The sequence below is a fragment of the Mycteria americana genome, chromosome 5, assembly GCF_035582795.1.
Source record: "Mycteria americana isolate JAX WOST 10 ecotype Jacksonville Zoo and Gardens chromosome 5, USCA_MyAme_1.0, whole genome shotgun sequence".
Lineage (NCBI taxonomy): Eukaryota > Metazoa > Chordata > Aves > Ciconiiformes > Ciconiidae > Mycteria > Mycteria americana.
The window spans coordinates 29601354-29619708 of NC_134369.1; the positions used below are offsets into that span (position 1 = coordinate 29601354).

The 18355-nt window shown below is 36.9% G+C and overlaps 1 protein-coding gene across 1 annotated transcript in view; it reads left to right on the top strand.

Annotated features, from left to right (window-relative positions):
- The window catches only part of MYBPC3 (myosin binding protein C3), a 65212-nt gene that overhangs the window by 35440 nt on the left and 11417 nt on the right, over window positions 1-18355 (top strand). Inside the window, exons 20-28 of the mRNA XM_075502615.1 lie at window positions 36-172; window positions 1727-1804; window positions 3053-3212; window positions 4048-4152; window positions 6863-7051; window positions 9133-9267; window positions 10494-10661; window positions 12033-12121; window positions 17228-17423. Of these exons, the coding sequence (XP_075358730.1) occupies window positions 36-172; window positions 1727-1804; window positions 3053-3212; window positions 4048-4152; window positions 6863-7051; window positions 9133-9267; window positions 10494-10661; window positions 12033-12121; window positions 17228-17423 (1257 nt within the window). The remainder of the gene's footprint in view (window positions 1-35; window positions 173-1726; window positions 1805-3052; window positions 3213-4047; window positions 4153-6862; window positions 7052-9132; window positions 9268-10493; window positions 10662-12032; window positions 12122-17227; window positions 17424-18355) is intronic.

Genomic DNA, 18355 nt, shown 5'->3' on the forward strand with positions numbered 1-18355 from the left:
ATATTTAAAACTTATTTTCTCTGCCCTTGCTACAGAACCTCCCAAAATCCACCTTGACTGTCTGGGCCAATCCCCTGACACTATTGTCGTGGTGGCTGGGAACAAATTGAGATTGGATGTTCCCATATCAGGAGATCCAACACCCACTGTCATCTGGCAGAAAGTAAACAAGGTAATGTGTAACCTGACACAATACCTGAGGCAAGGAAGTCACAACAGGAAGTTTATTTTCTTTCTGAAATCTTACTTTGATTTACAATTCTTAGTTACAAGTATTTTCATCTTCCTTTTAATTTTATTTTTTTGAAACCTCAAGAAAAAAATCAAATAGCTGCAATGCAGCTGTTTGGGATTTAGCTGTTTTTGAGAGTCATCCTGAACTGTTCTTTTTCTGAACTGTTGCCTGTTTTTCTATTCTAAAAGAAGGGACTGAGTATATATGAGTAGACATATGTACATGCAGACAGTAGCATACCATACAGGTTTATTCTCTTCCTACCTCAGAGAAAAATAAATAAATGATCAGTCATCCCCACCACCTTCACCCGATAGGATGGACATGCTCTGGAGATGGCAGCTTCTTTTTTAAAAAAGAACTATTTCTCAAGAATTCTATAGCCTGTGAAGAAAATGTCTTCTTAGCAGACCACTGGGGTAAACTGTATTTGGTATAATGAAAATAGAGGACACTTGCTATTTGCCTTATCAAAACAATTACAAAACATCAAAGAAAGAATTTAGAAGCTAGACACAAAATGTTAAGTGAGCTTCCTTTCTGGCTATCTCAGAACATCCCCACCCATCACCATCTGTGGGCTCTTGAGCTATAACTAGCACAAAACACAGAAATACTTTGCATAATATTCTGCAGCATCATTACACTTCCCATAGGTGTAGATATAGACAAAATAATATCGCCAGTTATGTTAATTTCCCCAGTCTCATTTCTTCATGGTTCTGCCGCATTCTTTGTTCAGGTTAGCATATTTAATAACACTTAGGACTTTTTTCTGCAATGCAGAATTAGTATGGAAACAAACAAAAAAGCCATTTGTTTCTCTTTTGGGAACGAAGAGAAATTGACTCTCATATACAAGTTTCTCTGATAAAATGACGATTGGGTATGAGACAACCCCTATACACTGTTATTTTTAAGACATGAGGTTTCAACATAAGAGAAGCCAGTCTTGATTTGAAGGATGTATAGCATATACTTACTAATGAAATCCCAAACAAACAGTGGCACAGCTTCAGAATACATTGTCTGATGTGTGTTACAGACCTGACTATATCTCTGAGTGTTAAAAGATTTACATCGACTTACTATCCTAGTGTTACAGAAAGAAGTAATCCTTTTTTTTGTAGTTACACAAGATGATTATCTAGTACCACAGGACACAAACAGATTCACAACCAGTTACAATTCTACTGCAGGAATGTCATGCATCTCTTTGTTAAGCTGTAAATTTGGTTTTGCTGACTTATCCTTCCCTTAATTCACTGCAGTCCGATACATCTATTTCCATTTCTGCTTTTTACTTTCATATCAGTTGATTTCCTTCCCAGATCTGCTTGCTGCCTCACTTTGCTCTTCACTTTTCTCACACCTCTATAGTCAAGCCCCGTAACAAACCTATGGACTCTTCTCCTCCGTCCTGCAGAAACAGCTTTACTGGTCTGCTCAGAAAGACTTAGATGACTTTCTGTGGTTTCTTTGCTTATCTAGAAAAGTGACCTTATTCGAAGCAATGATGATTCCATGACTCCCTCAGAGAACAGCAGTGATTTAAATACTGATAGTAAGGTAAGTTCCTTATTATCTATGCAGACACACAAATATACTTAGTGTTTTCCAGATAAAAGTTCCTATTCAGAAGGAAATAAAATTAAAGCATATAGCACATCAGGCCCAACATCCTGCCTCACAATAGTGATTACCAAACACTTTGAACGGGCACAAGAGCTCTAGTGAGTAATTTTAGAGTAAGATGTTGATCGAGGAAATCTTTTTCTAATCACCATCACATGGTGGGTGGATTACAAGGAATCAAAGCAGTTATTTGAAAACTCTTTTTAATATATTTGTGAATGTTTATCCCTTTTCCCCCCCACACTAACATGTAAGCTTCAATAATAACTACAGGAAAAAACACCTAGGACAAAATCTTACAGGACACAGGGAAAGATGACAATGGGTCAAGAGAGTGGACTATGTATGTACAAAACAGTGAAAGAGGATTCATTTTCCAACAAGTTTCCTTTTTGTCATAAACAACTTTTTTATTTTGATAGAGTAAAAAATATTTTACATTTATTATGCAACAATAAACCTTTCTCAGGGTTAGGATTCTGCTGTACTAGTCACTATTCAGGCACATATGCTTTCTAATGGTTCCTGTTCTAAGTCTAAAGATATGTGGGCACATGAAGAAGAAAGGAGTGTGTTATAAATGCACAGTAAAGTTGTGGTCATTATGCTTAGACCTCAGCTCAGAAAAGAGTAGAAAGTTACTCCATATGACATTCTTGAGTGACAGAAATCACACTAATGCCATTAACAGTTACAAGAAACATGGTAAATTTTTTAGAGGGAAATTGTTCAAATCCATGTTATCCGATGCCAAACGTACATACTGTTGATCAGGAACGTTTGCTCAACCATTTGAATTTGAATTTGCAAACCTTCTTGAATTTACACAGTACCCAACTGTTACCCATGAAACTCTTTCAGTTGATACTAGCAGTTATCCCAAGTAGGAATTTGAGGAAGTACTTAGTAACTTCTTTGAAACGTAACTGGGTATGTGTAACTAGCAATGAATCGTAACAACCTGCACACTTTCAGAACCAATTTTCCCAAATGTTATTTATGTGAGCCACTTAGTCTGTATTTTCTGTCTTCTACATACAAACAGAACTTGAAATACTTTATAGCTTTTCAATATTTTTTATAATATTCAATGATTTGAAGATTTTCACCAGCTTACATACAGGCTCATCAGGCTGTCCCTGGCACAACTTACAATGACTTTATCTGTTTCACTGCCCACAGCTTCTGTTTGAATCTGAAGGCAGAGTTCGTGTGGAGATGCATGAAGACCACTGTGTCTTCATCATTGAAGGAGCAGAAAAGGAGGATGAGGGAGTATACAGAGTTATAGTTAAGAATCCAGTGGGAGAAGATAAGGCTGATATCACAGTCAAAGTTATTGGTAAGTGAAGGAAGGAAACAACCAGGGCATGAAAGCATCTTGAGTTCACTGAAACTCACCCTTCCCTAAAACTGAGGCAAGTTCTGACTTTAGGTTTAGAAAAACAGAAGATCATAAAGGCAGAAATACTATCAATCACAAAATTTGGCAGAAGTATTTTTCACAGGTAGTTGCCTTCTGTGTGAAAAGGTAAGAGAACTACTCCCAGTAGAAATCCATGTATTTCCTTTCTACGTATTTCCAGTTTCAGGTGATCCATTCATGTCTGAGATACGAAAAACTTCTTGTCATTTTGTTGTGGTTTATGTTTTTAGAAACTTAGAAATGATAAAAGAAAATTATTTTCACCTACCGTATTAAAATTTTGAATTCACTGCTTAGGTGAATACTAAGTCTCTTTCCATCTTTTATAAATCCTAAGTCAGAATATTTACTACAAATATCTCCAAAATAACAAAATATGTGGGACATGCAGCCATTATATTCTATATAAAGTTTATTCTAGAGAAAATAGGAAACCCTGGAGCAAGCCTCTGCTTACAGGACAAAATTACCTTGTTACCTTACATTTTTACAAAAAGTTGATTATGTCTGGGAAGAACAAGGGAGCTGAATAATCAATGGTATTTAAAGGAAAACCAACCTAACACAGAAACATTGAAGAGCAGGATTCACTTTAGACTAAGATAATACATTCTTGATTGTACCTGCTGTTCCTATCTGACAAAGCTGTATCAATACAATATGGAAAAAATGTTAAAGAAAAGTATTTAATTGACTTGTATACAGAAATTGAAACAGTAAAAACTCTCATTCTTTCTCACACTTTCTTCAGATGTTCCTGACCCTCCAGAAGCTCCCAAGATCAGCAACATCGGAGAAGATTACTGTACTGTGCAGTGGCAACCTCCTAAATATGATGGTGGGCAACCAGTACTTGGTAAGGACTGCTAAAATATAAAGTCCCCAGCAGCCTTGCCTGTATTTTGCTGCTCTTTTAAAATGGCACAGAAGGATTCTCTATGTTTATTAACTCTAGGAAGGCTGACCCTCAGAAACTAACTACTCTAATACATCAAACCTTCAAACTGGTCTAGATTCTGGCCCTTCAATTTTAGGGAGAGGGTGCCCCCTACCCGTGCTACTTGAATCAGATAAATTTTTCAGCAAATAAGTTGCCAAAGCACAAGAAGGTGATACCAAAAATCGTTAAAGCTAAACATTCTCATTCAAGACTGAAATTTTAGGTCAGTATACAGGCCTTTGGACTTACCTAGGAACACCAAAACAGATCCGAGGCCACCTCACTTGTCAGCTCCAGTCATCTGCAATCTCAAGCACTCATGCAATGCATGTTTCTTTTGGAAAACTACTTCATAATTCTGCTTCATATACAACCACACACCACGGGTCACAAAACACTTCTCAGTCATTTTAATTACCTTAAAATCTGTACTGAAAACTAGAGGCCAAAGTTATCATGCAATACAGGAAATAAGCAGAAGCGATCAAGAATATCACCACTCACATGCACTGTTACGCAAACCTTTCATGGGGTCTCATGCACTTTTTATATTACTAAAGCAGTATCTTCATCTATCGTACATTCTGTGCATTTGGGGAAATAATCTGCTTTACCAAATGTCACTAATAGTACCAGTATTGTCTTTTTACCTCCTTTTTACCTTTTTTTTTTTTTTAAATTACGAGTCTGGTATGCCACAGTGAAGAAATGTCTCAGTTCTGACAGGAAACTATGCATCTCTAAAGCAGCAGAAAAACAGAAACTGAGTTTCTGAAACTTCTCTCAGTCTCACAGACCATGGTAAAGGGAGGAAAAGCAGGAACATGTCAAAGGAACCATAGGTTCTTTGCTTACAGCATTTAACCCTGTTTAAAAGCTACTGAAAACAAGCATGCCAGGAGTAACTTTATACATTAGAAGTGATGATGCAACCCGTCAGCTCAAAGGTGCTTCCACCACTCATTTCCCAAAACACTCTGTAGGCTCCCATGCTCTTCTTGCAATTCAGTGTAGACAGGAAAGGCTGCGGATGCATGATGTCTGTGCCTATAACAGGCATCAAACATGTCAGCAAACGTGTGTCGTTCTCCATGTCCCCTTAGACTCTGTAAGTGTGAATCATACGTCCCAGGTATACCAAAGGGACATCTACAAGTTTGATAGCCACAACTTTTGTGAGCAGCAGGGATTGAATCACTGACCTACACAGCTCAATTGATAAGTCTTTACAATGTGTTTGCCTTAGGCTTACACTATTGTAGCTGACCACTGTTACAGACATATCCTCTGCAGACTATGAGTAGAAACAGACACACAATATATACAAATACACGGTATGTGTAAATCACTATTCAGTGTATTTTCTGATTATTCACTCCATAGTGAAAGATGAATAGCTTTCAAAACAGAATCTGTTTAAAAGAAGTCTACATGCATCACATCCAAGCATGCCATCTGCAACACAGAGAAGCAGCAGAAATTTAATATAGCTAGATGGAAAGAAACAGTTGATAACTCCTTTGTAGCAGGCCACTGGAAAATAATTTCTACAAACGTTTCCAATGTGATATACAACCATCCTCCGTATTAAGCATCAAGAATCACAGATTCCATTCCCAGTTTGGGGAAATGAGAAGTTTATCTTTTAAACTGATAACGCAGCCTGACTTAATCATTCTGAAAAACAGCATGGTAATGTGGGAAAGGCTGTGGATGTTGAGGGGTGAGAGGGATGTACTAAAGACCTGGATTCTGGGCATACAGACTACATCTAAGCTATACTACAGATTTGTTCTGCAGTGCGTCCAGCTCTCTTGGTTCTCTGTAATCATACAGGTTCACTTTCCCTCCCAAGGGATTCAGAGCAAGAAAAACGGTGAATGGCCAGGACTCACTCCACTATAGGGCTGAAGCAGAGCTGGGATCTGCACTGTCTGGGAAGCACTCCGCAATTCCACCACTTATGCTAGATCTCTCTGTCCATTGCTAAGTTCTTTGATAAATCATTAAAAAAAAAAAAAAAAAAAAAAAAAAGGAAGAGTCAAACTGTTCTTCCAACTAATTTTTTGCATTGGGATTTATGCTTTTAGTCAAGATTAGTGAGTTGCAGCAGAATATGAGAAAGAAATTAATTTTTTAACTCTATGTCTCATCTTACACGTTTCAAGGCAATTTCTCCTTCACTGAAAGGGATTTCTGTTGAACTGCTGTGTCTCATGCATTTCTCTGCCATTAGGAGTGAATGACCGCATTCTCACCAGAAAGGATCTACCATTTAAGCCAGCTCTGCTAGTATCTCTATTATGCATACATCTAAATACTGTACTAGTAGTGTATAGCATGCAAAATGTGCTTAAAGCCTAATAGCAGACAGAGACAATTCTAAATAACTTCTACTCTGGAAAGTATAATTGTTCAGGTAAGAATGTCAGACAGAAGGAAAGCAATACAAAAGGAAACTGCAGGAAAACACCAAAGCTTCACACAATTCAGTTATATGCAATAATTCTGAATCACATTTGGCTCTTTTATGCCATTGGAAAAAGAAAAAAGGTGATTTTCTTTTTTCCTGCATGTGAGATAATAATTTGCAGTTCTTTTATATCATAAGAGCTATTGTTTCCAGGCTATATTTTAGAGAGAAAGAAGAAGAAGAGCTATCGATGGATGAGACTGAACTTTGACCTTTTAAAAGAGCTAACGTATGAAGCCAAGCGAATGATTGAAGGAGTAGTTTATGAGATGCGGATTTACGCTGTGAATTCTATTGGCATGTCCCGGCCAAGCCCTGCCTCACAACCCTTCATGCCAATTGGTGAGTTTTACCACACTCTGTATTATTTCTAGGACAAAACCAAGACAGGACAATTTTCACCTCTTGTCTTCAACTGCCCTTATACTTAAAAAGAACGTGTTAGGAAAGAGGCTCTCAACCATCTCTATATTCTATATTTAATCAACTTTCCTTTGTAATCTTCCTCTTCTCTATCTCTTATTCCCCTTCCTGAGAACCACAAAGGTTCCAGTTTCATGAAACTGCTGATGAACTTTTTAGTGGTTATAATTAGAAGTGTGAGAGTCAAGCTGGATCTGGAAAGGAAGAGAACTAATTGACAGAAATTGCCCTGTCCCTCTCAGTTTCTCCCATTCCCTTATGGGTGCACATATCATGGTATCCCATTCAGTACTCCCTTAATCCTGGCCCTCTCCACACCTAAAAGGACAGCTGATTAAGAAAATATTTGAGGAATGATTTTCTATAAATAATCCTTCCCAACACAGCAGTTCAGTATTTCCTGCAGTCCCTGAGCAAGGAGCAAACTAAAGGAGTCCTCAGGACGCCTGCCTGCTAAGAGCTTTAGAAAGACGACCCACAAAAATACAAATAGCTGATTTAAAATGACTAGAGTTGCTAAATCTACAAACATCAGCGAAGGGGAACAGCCTGCTGAAGGAGATAATGTAAAAGCAGATGATGCAGTGAAGGGGTCAGAAGGAAAGGATGAACTGCAAGAAGGGTCTCTTAATTCTGGATTTCAAACACACAACAGCTGGTCTGCAACAAAAGAGGGCAAACGAAAACCATCAAGTGGAGCTACTGAAAAAAAAGGTCCACAGTTTTCATGGGATAGGCAGAATTTTACTTGATTAAGGATAAAGTTCACACTTACTGCTTCAGAGAAGAGGTTTGGGGTCTTGGTCATGTACTGTGTGGTTGTGTATGCTCCAAACTGCCTTTGCCTCCTGTGTGCTGTTCACATTCCTTGCTTCCATTTGAATATGAAAAATTTTGACACAGCTACAGAAAGGAAAATATGGGTGATATTTTTTTAATTTTTTGGGGTTTTTTTTTTTTTTTTTTTTTTTTTACAATAACTTCAGGAGCTAAGATAAATTTCAATCAATTGTACAATTTATAAACCTGTGTTTAACTTACTAGAAATATTTCATATATAAAGTATGTAAAATCTGTTATGTATATTCAAAAGATGTTCAGTTTATAATACATATACACAGAGTATGCCAAACATACATTTCTTTAACGTGATTGCTTTTATGCCATGTATACTAAATTTCATGTTCCAGCACTCTAAATGTTATTTTGAAAAAGTTATCTTTCTGTTTGCTTTTTGGAATCAATGATTTCACAGTAGCATTTGTGTGTATTTGGGATTCTCCAGTAAGGGCTTTTCTTGATTGTTTTTTAATTAGTAGATAACAATCATGCTTAAGAAGACTGAATTTAGCTAGTGGTCTTTCTGAACTATGGATTTAGAAAGAGCCATGACACTCCTGTTCTGAAAAGATATGAAATAGCTATATCTAACCGAAGTGAAAATTTTTCAGCCCCAAAATATTTTTTTCAGGCATGTCTCTATTATAAATGAGCAAATCAGAACTAGTGTTTCTGTAAACATGTAGTCATAACTTTTGGTCATTTTCTCCACTGTTAGAGGAAAATGAATGAAGTCAAATTTAGCCACTGATGAATTTGGTCCTCTGACTATGTGAGTTTTGTCTAATTACAATCAGGGAGTAAGTACAGCATACAAATTATATGCATTTTTATTTCTAAACTTTTCTGCAGACTTCTGCTGACAGTTTGACTCCCTTCTACAACTCTTCTTTTTTCATTGGCTTTTACTTATAAGGAAGCATATGTGAACAGGAACTACTGTCTGAACCTCTTGTTCCCCTCCCTATTATAGGAATCTTATGCTGCACTTCTATTAAATGAAGTATTGTTACATTTTACAACTGAGCTTCAGCTAAATTTATTTTATTAAAACAGATCCTAGTATATAATTTGGCTGCTAATCACTCCTTCTATAGCCTTTGAATTCTCACAGTTATATTGCTGTTTCTCAGAATTTACTTCTGTGTATTTCCTTATAGCTCCTCCAAGTGAACCAACCCACTTTACAGTGGAAGATGTTTCTGACAGCACTGTTGCCTTGAAGTGGAGACCCCCTGAGCGGATTGGAGCCGGGGGATTAGATGGTTATATTGTGGAATACTGCAAAGATGGATGTAAGTAAGCACAAGTACTAGGCATCAGCAACTGAACATTATTAAAATAGTACAATTGCAATAGCTTCACTGCAATATCCCGAGAGATTAACCATATCCAGTATCATTAAATTTGAACTCCAATCTACAACTAACATCCTTGCCAACCGTCACCAGACTTACCATGACATGACTGTAAAACCATGAAAGTCACATCAGCCATATCGTCAACTTCACAATCATAATAAATGTTAATACCAAAAAGTACTACAAAAATACCAGTGCTGTTCTATAGTCACTACTATACTTTTGTAGCATTCACAAATTGCGTATTCCTTAAAACCAATATAACAACATGACTGTAACAACATCAGTCAAACTTTCAAGTAACTGTTACTTTATCTCATTTAATACTTGTGGTCTGATAATAAAGAGTATAACTGCATCATATCTACAACACTCAATTTACTGTGATGCTGCAACATAACATTTATGTCATAAAAATCAAATAACAAATTTATAATCACTTCAATCATGAAATTTTCTCTGACAGTAAGCTCAATTGCCATATAACCTAAACTAGGGTTTTTACAAGGTATAATTTATCCAGAAAGAATGTATAGTCTTTAATGAAATAGCATCATGTAATTGCCAGAATCCCTATGTCATCGTCATAGAAGAGAGGTTTTATGAGTCATACTTCTGTGTCATTAGAATAACTAAGGAAGCCCTAAGAATTCTGTTCTACAATGTCAATTGAGAAGTTAATAATAGATTCCAACAGTTATGTGCTCTATTATTGTTTTCAGCATATGTGGCTCTCACCAATCTGTTTGGACACCCACAGGAGATATATTCTTATTCCAAGAAAAAATTAAATTAAAGCTTTACTTTCTTGCTAAAAATACTTCCAAAGTTCTCTCCCTGCCCCCTTGCTAATGAAAATAAATGTAGAGAAGCCCCACAGCTCTAAGCTCCATAAAACAGAATGTCAAAGGAACTACCCAAAGATGATTCCCTTACCTTTAGCTATTATGAATAAACAAAGTGTATACATTCATTAACTCCATGTGTAAACACATTTTCGAGATCCAGAGTTCTTTTTCAAGCTTAGTTTATTCCCTTTTAAGTGTGGTATTGCCTGTTAAATTAATTTCACCCTAACACAAATTTACTTTCAATTGTAGACAAGGCATCAGTTTGGAAAAATAATATATTATTACAATATGCAAATCCTGTACTTGCAGCTACAGAATGGATTCCAGCTCTTCCTGGCCTAACGGAGCGCACATCTGCACTGATTAAAGACCTGGTCACAGGGGACAAACTTCATTTCCGTATAAAGGCTATAAACTTGGCTGGTGAGAGTGGAGCAGCAATAATCAAAGAGCCCATTACTGTTCAAGAGATCCTGCGTGAGTATCTAGACTGAATAAATCTTATTCATCTATTTCCTCTGGTCAAAATTCTAATCATGTACACATGCAGAAAAACTGGGACTGACAAGCCTGTGCTGCCTTCTGAGAATAACACCCAAACAGCTCTTTCACTTTGAGGAGGCGCCCAGTATCTTTTGATTCTGAGAACATTGCTATACTGTCCAGGTCTTATATTTCTAAAGCACAGCTCTTAAAACAAAATCCTACTTCTTACTTTCAAAATATGGACATTTCACCTCTTGTAATGGCACTGCCAGAATTTGAGAGACACATTTTTTAATATTTAGCTCTCTGCTGGAAAAGCTGTTGTATTACTGCAAAATGATCATGTTGGCTACGGCAAGAGATCTGTTTAAATAAAAGCAGATATCTGTGCTTGATTGTCCTAGGTTATTAATTAACACCCTCTGTATCACTCAACAGCAGTAGATTATCATTCATTTGACTGGAGTCCAAAGGATATCAGGACAGCTGCTAATAGTGGATTCCTCAACCTTGACTCACACAAAGTGTCTGCCAGAGTCTCACTGACAGTAAAATGACTGTAAATGAAACAAAGTTGTAATGCATCTCAAGACCAAATGGACATGAAGACAGATACTCAACTGTATGTTAAGAAATTCTTCCTGTAAATGACTAGGAAAAAAAATAAGGAACACATGGAGAACATAGAAAGCTTTCCAGTGAGGTAGAGGAAAGCGGGGACTAGATGAAAAAACATGCACTAAGGTCCTCTTTTTGTTAGTGAAAAGTAAGCTGCTACAATGAGACCCCACTCCTTCTACCTCAAAGAAAGAACTATAACTGAGTGACTGTAGAAAGGTAAAGGAAATTGATTGCTCTGCTTTCTGAGTAAGTCCATAAATATCTCCAAATGGCAATTTACAAGGAGCTGCAGTATCAATATAGCAATAAATTAATCATAGTCTATAATCACTCTTTTACTCCAATACGCCCGTTGGCCCATCCCTTCTATTGAACTGATAAAGTTCTCCAAAGAAACAAAGTCCACATAGAAGGCTCACATCCAACAGAAGTCACCCAAATCTGGCATTTCAGATGCAACACAGTTTCACAAATCCTGCTGTCATTGAAACCTGCTCAGTTGTAAATATATAACTGAGATTTGCCACTAAATTTGTATCCAGTAGTCAAATACATTTGAAAGGATTTAGAGAATTAACTACTCCCTAACTGTATTCCCCTACTCCCTAAGCGTTTGCACAATTTTCTTATGCTTGGAAGTATCCAAGCCTCTCCTCTTTGGTGTTTTGTCTTATTTGTGCTATAAGTAATATTCCAAATTATCAAAAGCTTTGTATTTAATGTACTAATGCTTAACTGCAGAGCGTCCCAAAATCTGGTTGCCACGCCATCTCAGACAGACTCTGGTGAAGAAAGTGGGCGAGACAATCAATATTGTGATCCCTTTTCAGGTATGTATCGGTTTCTATTTTGTCATGGTTATTTATGATTACTTTCCTAAAGTAGTTTCCCTTATGCAAGTTCCTATTGCTTCACTCCTTAAGCAGTATTACATAACGTATGGCTGATGATTTAAAAGACCCTCTCAAACATTAAAGAAAGGGCGGAGGAGGAGGAATCACTCTTCTTTCAGTCACAATTTTTTTTTACAGTCACAGTTTCTTCCATAATCCTTCCTTTTCGGGAAGGAGAAAATGTAAGTGCTGTAAATAAGTGCAAGCCCATTCTTGCTTATTAACCATCAGATGCATCTTAAAGAGAGAAGTACACAAAAGCGTAAGAATTCAACCAACTACTCTTCTGGAGCCAAGGTACATGATGATACTGGGCAACTTCTTTGCCAAAACTGTGTATGTTCATTTCTGAAAGGCTAACTACAAAAATTAGAGTTTGTACATAACCAGAATATCACAATTGGCCCTATATAGAATCTGTGTGTATACAAAGAATATCCTGGGTATTACTGTACATAAGGTCAAGGTGTAAAAAACAGCATGCCAAGGATTATCAAGAGTGCATGCATGTAACTACATATGCCACTATGGCATGCACAAAATTGCTAAAATATACACACTGACTGACCTAACCAGTTACCCTGTCTTTGCATTTTCTACAGCTGTATAAGCAACTAGAATGACTGCTCGTAAAACACCACATGCATTTTTTCAGATGCAAGACTAATATCAATACAGTGCAAGAATTAGTGTGTGAAAGGAAAAGGTTTTCTGAGTGAGACACGGGAAAAGAAATTGGAAATTGCAGATTCTGGCTCTGACAGAGATATCCTCAGTAATAATAGATATTTAATCTAGTCCTCATTTATAATTTGAAGAAACTAAAATTTCTCTGCTGTACAGGGTTGACATTTATGAAAGTGTCATCACTGTTATTAGTGAAGAGTTTTGAAATTCTCATGTAAAAGATGCTGGAGATATGCAAAACATTTTTTCAGCAAGGGAGACATATATGTTTGGGCAGTACCAGTGGGGGGGGGGTGGGAGGGGGGGAATCTATATAAGAGCAAAACCTATGTAAAATAAAATATACATGTCTTTTGCCCTGTGGTTACCGGGTTACATGAAAAGTTGCTTTTTCGCAAAGATATATCTAATCAGTAAACAGTTGCAAACCAATACGTGGAGTAACTGCCTTGAATTGCATGCTTGCACGACTTCGACATAATCACATGCTTATTTTTTCTTTCACGTTTCTTATCTCCAAAATTACTAAAATGGCCCCTTCCCTGAGGTCTAGCCACATGCAAAATTCAAGATTTTGCATCTGATATTTCTGAGTTATGTAAGTCTTAAAAAAATTAAATTAAAACAAACAGATATTTTTCTGCTTTGACGTCTGAGTTGAAGAAAATTTGCACAAAATTAACAAGCTGTCCCGTAAACAAAGGAACTGATAAAGCTTGGCGTTTTATAGATTTGTGTCTTATGTTCCCTGTATCACCATCTTCCCAGTAATAACCCACCTCTTTTGCTTAGAACAGCCTCATTGCAATATTCCCGGAGATTTGCCAGTTCTCTGCCCTACTCCCCTAGGTAGTCCTTGCTGAAGTCCTGTTCCCTGGGCCAGAGGAAGTACATGTAGCAATTAATCCAGAGCTTCACTTATCCTGCCTGATCATGCAGCTGTTGCCAAACAAAACAGATAGAGACCAAGTCTTCCCTGACTTTTCCTCAGCAGGGACACGAACTGAGGTTTCAGTATTTCACCCTGTCATCAGTTTTCACAAAACTGTATTAAGCTAATCTTAGAGATTTCTAGTGCACTGTCAAATTCAGCTGAAATGAACCAACTGATTGAAAAGGTGAGTAGCTGACTGACAGACAAATCATGTATTGGTATAAACTCTTGTCTCCTGAAAGGTAAGGGTAACAAAAAATGCTAAAATCTATCCATCAACACCAAATTTTAGCCTGAGAACAAAACCAGAGGATTTTAATTCAAGAGGTATTTTTTGAGTTAATTAAATTTGTAATAGTGTTGAATTGCAGCTATAGCTACAATTCTTAATACTGCAAAAGCTATTTAGAATATGCAAAAATGAGGATCTTTCAAAAAAAGCAAAGGAAAAAGAACATTTCACTTTACATTTTGAAAGCGTTTAAATCACTGACCATTTCTATTGAAGAAAAAGACTCTAAGTAGATATGATTGCAATCTTCAAATTACAAAAAGGATATAGGAGAAAATACATAAATACTGGAATTACTGTGAACCCTGAGCTAGGCAGAATATTATTTAACTAAAGTGTAAGTCAGTGTCTTCTACTATTTACAGTTTCTGTGTAACCGTACCAGTGACCTCTGTGGTCACTACTGTGTCATTTAACACTGAAATTCTATTAAATACCTTGTCAGGGTATCCTGGGCTAAATGTTATTTGCAAATCTATTCAAATCTTTAGATTAAAATGTACAGAAAAGAACAAGTACAACATTATTACTCACCCTTTTTCTGCTGAGTGCATTAAGCAGGTGGGACATTCTGCTGAAAGGAAGGGAATCAACACATTCTTGTTTCAAAATTAACTACATGGGCACATGATTGAAGGGATATTGTATGCTATTAGTGGATAAAGTTCACAGTATTACTGAGCAGTCTTCTTGCCCATCATATGTTTGTGAATATAAACATCTAAAAGCATTTAAATTCATTATTCCCTGGCAGTAAACTCCCTGAAGTTTCTATGGTGTGCTATTTACCCACTGTGTCACTCACTGTTCTCTCTCAGATTACCTATTACACATTGCAGAAATCCAATCCTGTGAGATATGTATTAGGAACATGCTTTCTATCTGTTTATGCTTTTCACACTCTATAAATGTAAGAGTATATGAAAACCAACACTTTGAAAACTTGCAATCTTTCACTGGCACTAATAGCACCTCAAAAAAGGAGGTGCTGTGGGAGAACATAGCTGATCAACCACACTAGAACACCAGCAGTAGCAAAGCTTGATTTATAGTCAAGATATTTCTTATGATAAAGATAATGCTACGGTTTCTCGTGCCCGTTTTTGCCAAGATATTTAGGGCCAGATCCTTGATTCACCTCATTAGTCAATCCATCAAGAACTATTAAATCTTGTAAGCAGTGTGAAAACCTAGCCAAGTATTTGTCTTGGCAAATTAGAAATTTAAATAAATTTTTCATATCATTATACTAAAGTAGATTGTTTTTATTTTGAAGCCATTCCCCTAGCCAAAATTTTCAAGCAGAATCCTCATATCATTTTAAAGTGTACATATATGTGGAAAGTAAAATAGAGTCAATTCTTGTCAAGTCAAGTTCACCAATAACCAGACACGGATATGGGCGGGGGGGGGAGGGGGGGGGGACGACAAAAAAAACAACAACAACAACAACAAAAAAAACAACAAAAAACCCACACCCTTTTATTTGTTCAAGAATTTCTACTATACCTTCCAGCTGAAGAAGGGAAGCCATGTCTTCCTCTAATAGGTTTTTGTAAGGGTTCTATGAAATGAGACCAGTGTGAAGGTACACTAGAAGTGGACAAAAAAATCTTATATCTAATCTTTCAGAGCTACAGGCCTGAGGTGGCTATACTCCTTGGCAGAAGCCAGTAAGAAAATCAGTTACCAGATTGTGAAAATGGAAGATCCAAAATCATTACTCATTCAAGGTTTATCAGCCCTGATGTAAAATCAATTACAATATATCTGATGATTTAGATGGCAGAGAAAAGAGCATCTATTAATGAATAGCAATTTCTAGGTGTTTTAGAAGTCCTTTAAGTGTAATTTTGGATGGATCTTGGCCTGACTCTCATAAAAGAAGTTTTTTTCTAATACCACAGAAAAACAAAATGATGCTGCGCAGACTTTCTGAGCAAATACCAAACAAACCTGAAACAAAGGTGCAGCAAAGCACAAAGATTTATTTTTATTCTGCCTACCTTTAGGCACCTAAAGCAAGAGTCTGAGTATCCTAATCTCCTTCTGTAGCCTAAGGAAAAAGATACAGGCTTACAGAGTACGTTCCAGACACCTAGTGAATTGAGGAGTCTTCTAGAGGTGCTTTCTCTGCTGTTTACTAGAGGCGGAGGGCAGTATGTGTCCTAATTTCAGTGCCTTAGACTTCAGTTCCAGGGCAGCCTAAGCAGATCTTACTGCTGGCTTGGATGGTCTCACTTTCCCTCCCAACCCATTTGAGCTACTCCTGGTATTCATCTAGTCCTGTGCTGCACTGTTTCACCATGTTAATCTGGCAGAAACTTAAAAATACCCACAGAGTTATCTTCTGCTAGATTGACTATAAATGCAGTTAATAAATATGATATGGCCCTTTTCTGTTTTCTTGGGATTCTTGGTTTGGAGCTGTACTGTGGAAGTAATACTCAAACAACTTTTGAAGAACGAAATATTATCTACCAGTTTTCCTGGAAATGGCTGAGTGACAGTGATGTAAACCACAGATGTCTTACTGGTTCCACAATATCATCTTCCATGGGTGTAGCAACACTGACTGCTTAGGTTGACAGTCAGCAAACCAATTTTCGCAATGCAGAAAGAATTATACAGTAAGTTTCACATCCCGAGACTTCAAGATTATAACAATTTTTCAAAAGATCTTAAAAATGCCTGGGGATAGAGAATCAAATGTTTTAAGAAAAGGAGGAGAAGGGGGGAAAAAAGCTAATAAACTCCTCAGATATTAAAGATTTCTGTTACTTAATAATAATCAGAGCGAGCCAGATGAACTGTTGGCTTCACAGATGCCTGGGAAAGAGTACCAGAGCAGCACAAGTACATTATTTCTGGATTTGTTCTCAATATAATTTCAGTCTCTTCTCTAAGTGTAACTAAACAGCATCCTCAGGGCATGGTGCCACTAAACCATACAGATGGGAGCAAGTATTTGTCTGCAGGAAAACAGAAATTGGAAAGTATTTAGAGAGTTTACTATCTCAACTCTGCATATTAAATTAGGCTTTCTAGACTTATAGATCACTAAAAAACAGAAAAATGAAAAATGGAAATCTATTATAGCCTAAAAAAATAATCCTTTTTTTCTCTTCAGGGTAAACCAAGACCCAAAATCATTTGGATGAAAGATGGTCAAACTCTAGACTCCAAAGATGTGGGAATTCGGAACAGCAACACGGACACAATCCTTTTCATCAGAAAGACAGAGCTTCATCACTCAGGAGTATATGAAGTCACTCTTCAGATAGAAAACATGACTGATAAAGTTGCAATAACAATGCAAATCATAGGTAAGAACCTGACAACACCAAAATTAAGCATATCATACAAAACAAAATAGTGGCCATAGTGAGGCAATCTGAAGATCCAACAACCTCAGAATCTCTTCTCTCACAATGGTTGATAGCAGATGACTAGGTCAAAGCTCAGAGCAGGGCTAGCATGTCACTTTATTTTCCTAGTATATTTTCCCAGCTTGAAATGATCTGTTTCCTAGAGACTTTCAGAGGGAGAGGCATTATCTCTGTGTCCCATAGCTCTTGAGGGATTTTTTTCTTGCATGATTTTATCCAGTCAGGTTTTGAATCCAGGTCTAGTTTCAGAATCTAAATATCCTTTTGTAAGGAATTTCAGTTTAAGTGCATGTACAACTACCTATTTGGTTTGTTTTGAGTCTCTCTCCTGATAATCTCATTTGGTGTCCATACAGTTTTGTATCAGGAAAAACATGAATAATCATTTATTCACCTTTTCCATGCTACTCATGATTTTACAGCCTTCAGTCACACTCTCCTCAGTCAACTTTCTCAAGTTTTACAATTTTGTTTGTTTATTTTCAAAAAGATGCAATTCCATATTTTTGACCATCTTTATCACCCTTCTTTCTACCACTTTGACAGTGACAGAAAGAATTTGAGAGTTCTGGTGTTCTTGGGAATAGCCATATTGTCCTCAAGGAAGGAAATACGAATCCTGGAACAGATATACTTTTATGGGGTTTCTTCAGCAGATAAGGACAGTGAAGATAAAATCATTGCACTAATATACCTCTACTGTTCTGAGAATTAGAAATGACAAGACGACACAGTCCTGTGAATTCGGAAAATTCATGTTTAATGCCTTACTGTTAAGAGTGTCTAGTTAGCTTGAGGCTTAGTAGAGGCTTACTCTCTATTATACAATTTCTAGTCTCTTTTCCAATGTCATTTTAAAGGAATGCACT